We start from the raw sequence: 9,944 nt of genomic DNA, 5'->3' as shown, positions 1-9,944 counted from the left end.
CACGAAAGAAAATCCATCAAATGTCAATGTAGATCCATCTAATATTGAAACTGAAACTAAATGTTGGACTACATCAGGCTTTTACTGATGACCTCACAAGTGCATCTGATATGTACAGGATGAGGTACAAAGGGATGATGCTCTATCTGGCCGGCTCTTATGACATCTGTAAAATATGTATTTTTTCTCCCCCCTAGCAATGAGGAATCTGCACCACAAATTCAACACTGTGATAACTATTTTGACTTTTTTTATCCGTTTGTCTGTTTGTTTGTGTTGATGTAGTTTAAACTGCAAAAAAGTCTCATATTTTTCTTCAAGGCAGTATTGGCTGCCAAAAGGAAGTCCCATTTCATGGTGTTCACATACTTTTCCCTCGGCTGTCAGCGAGGGGAGAGGGATTAAGGTCCCGCAGGTTGTCCCCTGTGTATCCATTGAGCAGACAGTCAGTATTTCTATTCAAGATTTTCCTATAATATTAGAAAGAAAATCTCAGAAGCATGTATTGTGTGGTGAGTTTTTTTTTAATCTCCTGTTTCTTCATTGCCCTTTTAAAGGGTAGCCTTTTGATTCAGTCCACCATATTCAGTCTGCAATTTTACACCAATCTATATATTTTATATAGATTCCTTGTGTTTTCATAGCTTTAAAAATTCTTTACAAAAACTCTTTAAAAAAATGAAGACTAAAAACAAAAAACAATGCAAAAATGAATAAAATGGAAGGAAAGTAAGAGGGGAAGTAGGGGGGGAGCCTATTGCTGGCAGACTGGTCATCCTGTGATTGGTGGCGGCTAAAGCTAAACGATCAGGTGTTGTGACCATATTTTCCAGACGCAGCTTTCCCGAGTGGAGCCCATTGGGGTGTCTGGGGGTTAATGGGGAATTCAGATAACACAGATGGAGAACGAGAGTGTTTTGGAGGAGGGAGCAGGAGGATATCCTAGGTGGTCCAGAAGGAAAATCAGGCTTAGGGTCTGTAGTGGCCGCCCCCCATCCCTTCGCGTTGGCCCTCCGCCTCCTCCTCTTGTCCTCCTCCCAGTCTAACCGGGACGCGCGGTCAAACCTCTACCGATTGGATCTGGTTCATCTGGGCCCTCATCATCTGAACGCTGTTGAGGATCTTCTTCTGATGACCCGCGAGTGTCACTCCGACCCTGAGAATGTCCCTATGTACACGCGAACAGAAAGAGGCAAGATCAAACATGAGCGCTCAGAAGCAAATACCATAAAGCTGTAGTAACACATTTTTATTCACTGGCTTCATCACATGATGCCAAAGTAAACTGAGCAGGTTAATTCAAGATTGAGTAACCGGTAAATCCCTATCATCCTCTGTTTGTTGCACAATCCAAGCGTCTCTGAAACAACAACACTTCCTTTGTTTTCATGGCGTGTCTGGTTTGGTCAGGTAACAGCTGAGGTGAGGAGAGGAGAAGAATCTAAGCATACATTTCTGTGGTTCCCATTTCCACTGTGACTGAGAGTCAGCAACAAAGATGAGAAAATATACCAATATTTATTTTTGAATTTAAATCCATAGTGTCTAATCACTGAGAGATAATTTCAGACTGCAATCTATCATTTATTTGGAAAAAAGACAAAGAGGATAATAAAGAGACTGAATAGTAGGTCTGCCCCCAAATAGTCGATTAAACACTGGTCGACGAGAAGAGGCTTGATTGACCAAATTTTATTAGTTGCAGGAAGTGGTGAGGTCACAGAGTCCGTGACGGACAGATCGTTAACGGCTGGTCTTTGTGGAAGTACATCGGGCAGGACATCCAAACACTCGCATATCATTCATTGACCTCAAATATGGCTTATCATCTGAAATATGCTAGTAGCAGCAACTTTAAAGGGTTAGTTCACCCAAAAATGAAAATTAGCCTTTGTTTTACTCACCCTCGAAGCATCCTAGGTGTATATGACTTTCTTCTTTCAGACGAATCCAGTCGGAGTTATATAAAAAATTGTCCTGGCTATTCCAAGCTCTATCATTGCAGTCAGCAGGTGTTACAGTTGAACAGTTCACAAGTCATCAAATAAAGCTCGTGCATCCAAAATAAAATGTGCCTCACACGGCTCCGGGGGGTGAATAAAGGCCTTCTGTAGTGAATCCATGTGTTTTTGTAAGAACAATATCCATATTTCAAACATAATAAACACTTTTCTCTCACTTCCGGTATCTGTCATATGATCATATGATCAGCGCACATGTCTCTGAGATATGCTAGTCTCGCGAGTTTGTTTATAGGACCAAAAGAAGAAAAGTTTCCTTACTTTAGCAAAGGAAAACCAGTCTCCTCTTGGGTTATATCGAAATCTTCCGACATTTTTCTTTACAAATCCTCAGTTTGTACTTCTAATTCGTGACTAGCGTTTTTTGTTCTCTCTCCGCATTCGTCACTGATCACGCAACGGCGACATCCTACGTCATCCGCTGGAACGGCTTCCGCGTATGACAGATACCAGAAGTGAAAGAAAAGTGTTTATTAAGTTTGAAATATGGATTTTTTTCTTACAAAAAAACATGGATTCGCTACAAGGAGGCCTTTATTCACCCCCCGGAGCCGTGTGAGGCACATTTTATTATGGATGCGAGCGCTTTATTTGACGACATGTGGACTGGTAAACTGCAACACCCGCAGACTGCAATGATAGAGCTTGGAATAGCCAGGACAATTTTTAATATAACTCCGACTGGATTCGTCTGAAAGAAGAAAGTCATATACATCTAGGATGCCTCGAGGGTGAGTAAAACACAGGCTAATTTTCATTTTTGGGTGAACTAACCCTTTAAATGGACCCTCAATCTAATGTTAACCTAGAAAAATGTAAGCTATTCAAGTGTCTGTGCGGAGTGTGGAAGCTGAATAGTATCGCGCTCACTGCAGGACAGATGGAGGCACCAGAGCGCTCACTTGCTCTTAAAATACTCCGTAATTTTTGGTCATACAGATAAGAGTAATAAATCCTTTGAATATGTAAAGACTCTATGTTTATGTGTATGTACTCACAATAACAACAAAACATTGCGCTTTTGTAAAATAATGACAGCAAGCAGGATGCGCTTTCTGCCGTCTCAGTCTTCCGTGTATACTTGCCTTACAGATATGAAAAATATATCTCTAGAGAGTGAAATGTCTACTTTCAAATGAACCAATTCAAATGGAAAACAAATATTCTCAGATTATGTCATGAAACATGTATACATCCACTATGATGAATGAAACATGCATACATCCACTACTGCGGAGATGATGAGTCAGTGTTACCGACTTAATCTCTGTCATAAATACGACTTAAGCGTAAAACAAAGAAAACTCTAGTTTATCAATAACTTATTAAAATGTTAATGCAGCCTCCTTACTGTTTTTCCCTACACATTTATAATTATTACTTCTGCCGGTGTGCTGTGGCAAGCTTTATGCGTGTGTTTGAGCGTTTATTAGGCTATGTAGGCAATTAAAGGGTCATTATTATGATTTAAATGGTCTACTAATAAACGTGTGATTCGTCAACTAATGCTTAAAATGAACGACTAACAGTCGAATAGAAAAATCTTTAGTCGAGGGCAATCCTGGTGAATAGTACAACTACATAATCAATCAATACTGAAACTGAAACTAAATGTTGGACTACATCAGGCTTGTACTGACGACCTCACAAGTGCATCTGATATGTACAGGACGAGGTACAAAGGGATGATGCTCTATCTGGCCGGCTCTTATGACATCTGTAAAATATTTATTTTTTCTCCCCCTTAGCAATGAGGAATCTGCACCAGAAATTCAACACTGTGATAACTATTTGGACTTTTTTTCTCTGTTTGTTTGAGTTAATGTTGTTTAAACTGCAAAAAAAAAAATCTCATATTTTTCTTCAAGGCAGTCTTGGCTGCCAAAAGGAAGTCCCATTTCATGATGTTCACATACTTTTCCCTCGGCTGTCAGCGAGAGGAGAGGGATTAAGGTCCCACAGGTTGTCCCCTGTGTATCCATTGAGCAGACAGTCAGTATTTCTATTCAAGATTTTCCTATAATATTAGAAAGAAAATCTCAGAAGCATGTATTGTGTGGTGAGTTTTTTTTAATCTCCTGTTTCTTCATTGCCCTTTTAAAGGGTAGCCTTTTGATTCAGTCCACCATATTCAATCTGTAAAGAATCATCGACTCGTGAGTCGTCGACTAATGCTTAAAATGAACGACTAACAGTCGACCAGAAAAATCTTTAGTCGAGGGCAGCCCTACTGAATAATACAGCTACATAATCAATCACATTGTGCCTTGTGCATTTATCATTATACCTCAAAAGGCTGTCATTTTCAATAAATGGTAAAACTTTATAATAAAGTTCAAGTCTTTAACTCTATTTAATGATTTAGATGTTATGAACTACATTTAACAGCATTTATTAATAAAGGGTTTCTACTTTTTTCTATTTTAATACGTTTTAAAATGTAATTTATACCTGTGATGGCAAAGCTGAATATTCAGTAGCCATTACTTCAGTCTTCAATGTCACATGATCATTCAGAAATCACTCTAATATTTATGCATTGTTAATGTTGAAAACAATTCTGTGGCTTGACATTTTTGTGGAAACCATGATACATTTTAGAATTTTTTTATGAAAATCAATAAAATACAGCATTTATTTGAGGTCTTTTGCAACATTGTGTCTTTTTGAGCAATTTAATCCATCCTTGTGGAATAAAAGTATTAAAGTATTAAAAAAGGCCCCTACTGACCCAAGCTTTTGAACTGTAGCATAATTTAATATAAAATATTATATTTTATACCATAGCGTGCAGCCCTAATAAATAGACAGAGAAACTTCAAATCTTGGTACTGACAGTCAGCGCTATTAGAGTCAACGATCCCCCAGAAGTTCTGCTGACTCAGTGATCAAAGCGTGGCTGTTTTCCAAACTGTTCTCTCTCATAGGTATAGCACTTACTCCATGGTCATCTGGGAAACAAGGTCGAAGCTGGTGAAGTTGCCATTGGCGAAGTTGTCTTTGTACTGGCCCATCTTAATAGCATCCAGCCAATCATCCACAGTGTTGAAACTAGAGAAGTCGGGCACACTGCGGTCAAGCAAGGGCAAATGCACACTGGAAGGGCAATGAGAAAGAGATAGAGAGACAGATGAGTCACAATGTATGCAGTAAAAATAGCTTTTAACCACCAAGTACACACTACAATCCCCCCATAGTATACATGGTACATTCCTAAAATACAGGTGGTTCACATTTATTTGGCATATTATCGTCAATGCAAAAAAATAAAAAAATTAAAATCTTTTGCATATTGTTGGCAGTTGTGACACACTTGGGAATATTAAGCTATATTATTTCTTGGGTCAATATAATTCAATCTCTGGAGAGGAAAAAAGAAACTTAGGGAAGAATTTAAGTTCAAAATATCCTCTGCCCTGCTTAATTTGTCAAAAAAATGCAATTAATGTCCCCAGATGACTGTACTTTCTAGCAACGCTACTGTAGCGTATTAGCCTCCAGGCAAAAAGAGCTGGTGAGAAGCTCGCAAAACCCAAGCCTTTCAACCATCAGCGTGATGACAGAAGAAACTAGGCCACTTTACATTTGTCCATAAGAAACTGATGAGTTTTGCCCACTGTTACTTTGTCTCCCAGATTTACTATTGTTTCAAGTTTACGACTGCCTAAAGCCTTTAATAATGATTTGATCTATCAAACCTAGTTGATTTTATTTACGTAGCAATTCAATGCCAAAAGAAATAACTCACAAACTTCACAGCATCAATAAAGCTCACCACAGGTATCAGAAGTAAAATCAAAAAATTGACCAAAGACTGAAAACATAACAGGAATCGTTTAGAAGAAGGCTGCTTAAAGACATTTCTATTCAGGTCATACTCCATTTGGTTTTGTAAACATGCAAGTGAGTCGGGTCTGGCAAAAGGTCAGGCACAGAAAATTCCCCCTAATATATGAAACACACACACAAAAGGACACATGCACACAGACATACACTTCAGTGTAATGGCGAAGATGTCAGACTAATCTAAGTACTAAATATCTTTAAAAAGAAACTTCAAAGCATGTAATAAAATAGTTTTTGTAGCCGCACATATATCATGTAACAGGGACAGATCTGCACTTCTCTCCAAACAATACAGTATTATGTATGTACAACGGTTAGACTGTCATAACGTCATTATGATCCTTTGATGCTGCCACGGCATACCATAGTGTAAAGTTTCACCTCTGTGTCTATACAGCTTTCCAAAAAGGCAATGTGTCTCCATAAACTAAATACTGTAGAAACTTGTTTAAACATCTCTGTGACTTTCTACATAAATATGATTTATTGTAATGACTATTGCGCACTACTCTGCATGAGTTAAATTATGTCAGATGAGTCAAAGTGTTAAATGCACGCCCTGTTTCAAAGCCAAGCGAGCTGCCTTGCTGCCTACAGCCTTCTAGGTAGAAGCCTAAGTGAAATGAAACCTCAGTAGTGGCTGATTTGGAACGCTCTATACAACATGCACAAAAAAACTGAATTTGATGTTGGCACGAGGCTTTTTTCAATAAGCATTAACAAACATAGCTCGCATATAATTTTGATGAAATATTTATATAATAATCTACATTGTGGATTTTTATTTTCACTCAGGCTGGTGTCATAAGTTGTCTGAGAAAGCAGCGTAATATTGCTTCTAGGGCTGCAACTAATTATTATTTTTATAATCACTACATCTGTTGATTATTTATTTGATTTGTCAGATAAAAACTATCCCAAAATAATTTAAATTAAAAAAAACATTATTGTACATCCTACCCAGTGTTGTCCTCCAAACATTGTACAATTTGAAAGCAATGAAAACAAATGTAGTGTATGTATCTATGTAGGTTATTTGCAACTGCATTTTACGTGCAAAAGGTGTTAAAATTTACCAACATTTTACCTTTAATTGAATTTTACCATTATTTAACACTAAAAAGGGCAAAACCATAAAGAGACATCAGAAATTAATTTATTGCTATTTTCCATCTTATTGGGACTCTAATAATACAATTTCATGATATTTTTCAAAACTTGACTCTTATTTTTGATATAAATGTTTTTATCCCCCAGGATACGTTGCCCCTTTGGGGGTTTAAATGACTGAAAACAGAACACTTGTTTGTCAATACTTGTTACAACATGGTTGCAATTCCTGAACGCTTTGGAATACAGACCTACGGTTGGTCTCTTTTTAAAGAAGACACATAGCAGATTATTGCCGAAGTGAAAGCATTTTTTTAAAAAAAGGAAGTATATAAAGTTATAAAAGTTTAAGTTTACAGCAAAGATAATGTAGTATACAAATTTTTTATATAAAATAAATATTTTATAAAATATGTTGCACTCTAAAATTGCTATAAAATCAAAGCCATGTGTCTAACCAAGTTATGTCCACATTTTAAGTTGATATCACAAAAATTGTGGTTCCTTTGAGATTTACTTTGGGCACTATACCAAAAATAATCAGTGGGTTACACCCAAACTCTATTGAATTTTTTTGATGCAGTTTTCTGTCACAAATCAATCATTTTCTGTCACAATATCACTTCTATTACAAAACAGTTACTAAATATGGAACCTTGACTGTCAGACCTTTCCAACGATATGTGTTTTGTCAAGATTACAGGAAGATTTGATTTAAAACACAAGCCACAAAATCACAGTCTATATATACAGTGCCTTGCGAAAGTATAATTTTTTTCCACTTTTTGTTACATTGTAGATTTATGTTAAACTGCTTTAAATTACTTTTTTTCCACATCAATCTACACTAATGACAATGCAAATAACAGGTTTTTAACATCTTTGCAAATTTATAAAAGATAAACTTAAATGATTCCATTGCATAAGTATTCATACTCTTATCTGGGACAGTTACAGCAAAATGTAGCTCAGGAGTTTAGCTAAAATTTTGCTTGTAAATGTTACCACACTTTGAGTGAAGTTAACCTGTGGCAAATTCAATTAAATGGGTATGATTTGGAAAGGCACACATGTCTTAATAAAAGGTCTAACAGCTGAAAATGCATATTAGAGCAAAGACCAAGCCCTGAGCCCTGAGCCCTGAGCCCTTCTCTTTCATATCGGACAGGGTCAACCACAGGTGTCTCTCCGCCACCACCAGTGCTGCCATAGACCTGCCGATGGCGTAGGCGGTCTCTTTGGTAGCATGGAGAGACAGATCAGTGGTTCGTCTGTGCTCTGTGAGATCCTCAGACTTAATCTCCTCGCCCTCATCCAGCTCTTTCAGTAGATCGGCTTGGTAGGCCTGCAACACCGCCATGGTGTGCAGGCAAGCGCCAGCCTGACCTGATGCCGTGTACCCCATGCCCACCAGCGCTCAGGTGGTCTGCAGCGGCTTGGAGGGCAATGCCGGAGCCTTCAAGGACGATGCCGTGTCGGGGGACAGATAGCTCGCAAGTGTTGATCATTCAGCCCCGCAACACTGGTATAATGACTGGAGGTGGGACTAAAGATACGAGCCAAGAAGGGTCTCACCCACAACCTCGACACCTCGGTGTGAAGGTTGTGGAAGAAAGGCAGGCTCCAGTGTGGAGGTCTGTGAAAGAGCTTTTTCTGAGCTTTTCTTTCAAAGAGAGCCCTCCAGGAGCGAAGCGTACGGAGGGGCAAACGCTCGCAATGCGGGCAGTCAGCTTCCTCGAGAGCTGACTCTGCGTGCTTCGCTCCCAACCAGACAACTCACAGAATGTGTGTATCCCCACCTGTAATGTAGCACGGGCAGGGAGGAACACACAGCCTATAATGCTGCCTTCTCTCGCCCTTGTGCTTATCCTTAGCTTTAGGCATGGCTTAATGGACAGACAACACCAAATAAGACTCACAAACAGAGAGAGAACTGACACAAACACAGAGCGCTTGCTGAATGACAGAAAGCTGCCGCTGTATCCACCACATGTGCTTTTAAGCTTCCTGGTCGCTACGTCACCCCGTCCGTGACATCTCCCCCATCCATTGGACTGATTACACACGTGATTCAGAGCGTGGTCATGCTGAAGGCGTTCTCGTAGCTTTTCGACGCAGCTCGAGTTCCTGAAGGGGAACCAGTCCAGAGCATTCAGGACCTCAGACTGGGCAGAAGGCTCACCTTCCAACTGGACAATGACCCCAAGCACACAGCAAAAATGGCTTATAGACAACTCTGTGAATGTCCTTGAGTGGCCCAGCCAGAGCCTGGGCTTGAACCCAATCAAATATTTCTGGAGATCTGCCCCCATCCAACCTGACAGAGCATGAGAGGTGAACAGGTGAGGTGAAGAATGGCAGATAATTGCCAAATGCTGATGTGCAAAGCTTGTCGCATCATACACAAAAAATATTTGAGGCTGTAAAGGTGCTTCAGCTAAGTACTTATGCAATGTACTTATTTCAGTTTTTTATTTTTTTATAAATTTACAAAGTTGTGACAGTTTTTTGTAACAGTGTGTTTTTGCTTTGTCATTATGGTGTATGGTGTAAAAAGTAATTTTTAACATAAGGCTGCAACATAAAACGTGAAAAAAAAAAATTGTTTTGAATACTTTCACAAGGCACTTTATATGTTTTTTTATATTTTGATTTATACCCCTAAAAAGGCAATGTATCCCCTGAGATACAAACATTTAGGGTGTATTTACACCTGTCTTGTTTGGTTCGATTGAATCGAACTCAAGTTCGTTTCCCCCCCTTGGTGCAGATCCTATGGGCAGGTGTGAATACACCTTTCACACTCTGGTGCGGACCAAACAACCGTACCGAGACCCAGCTGAAGAGGTGGTCTCGGTCCGGTTCCAAACTAACTCTGGTACGGTTGAGTGGATGAACCAATGAATGAATGACCTTAAGCACACGTGTGGTTTTGTTTACAGTTTCTGGTTCACATACAAAAAGGGC

General features: G+C 39.1%; 1 protein-coding gene across 1 annotated transcript in view; it reads right to left on the bottom strand.

Moving 5' to 3' along the window:
* Positions 1-309: 309 nt before the first annotated feature.
* LOC107568432 (ephrin type-B receptor 2) overlaps positions 310-9,944 on the bottom strand; it is a 177,605-nt gene continuing 167,970 nt past the window's right edge. The window contains exons 15-16 of the mRNA XM_016254435.1: positions 4,962-5,117; positions 310-1,168 (exon numbers count right to left, since the gene is read on the bottom strand). Coding sequence (XP_016109921.1) covers positions 1,060-1,168; positions 4,962-5,117 — 265 coding nt within the window. The 3' untranslated portion in view covers positions 310-1,059. The remainder of the gene's footprint in view (positions 1,169-4,961; positions 5,118-9,944) is intronic.

This window comes from Sinocyclocheilus grahami, unplaced genomic scaffold (genome assembly GCF_001515645.1).
Source record: "Sinocyclocheilus grahami isolate Dianchi unplaced genomic scaffold, SAMN03320097.WGS_v1.1 scaffold3.1, whole genome shotgun sequence".
Classification (NCBI taxonomy): domain Eukaryota; kingdom Metazoa; phylum Chordata; class Actinopteri; order Cypriniformes; family Cyprinidae; genus Sinocyclocheilus; species Sinocyclocheilus grahami.
The sequence above is the reverse complement of the archived record's forward strand: the minus strand, read 5'-3'. Positions and strand labels throughout refer to the sequence as shown.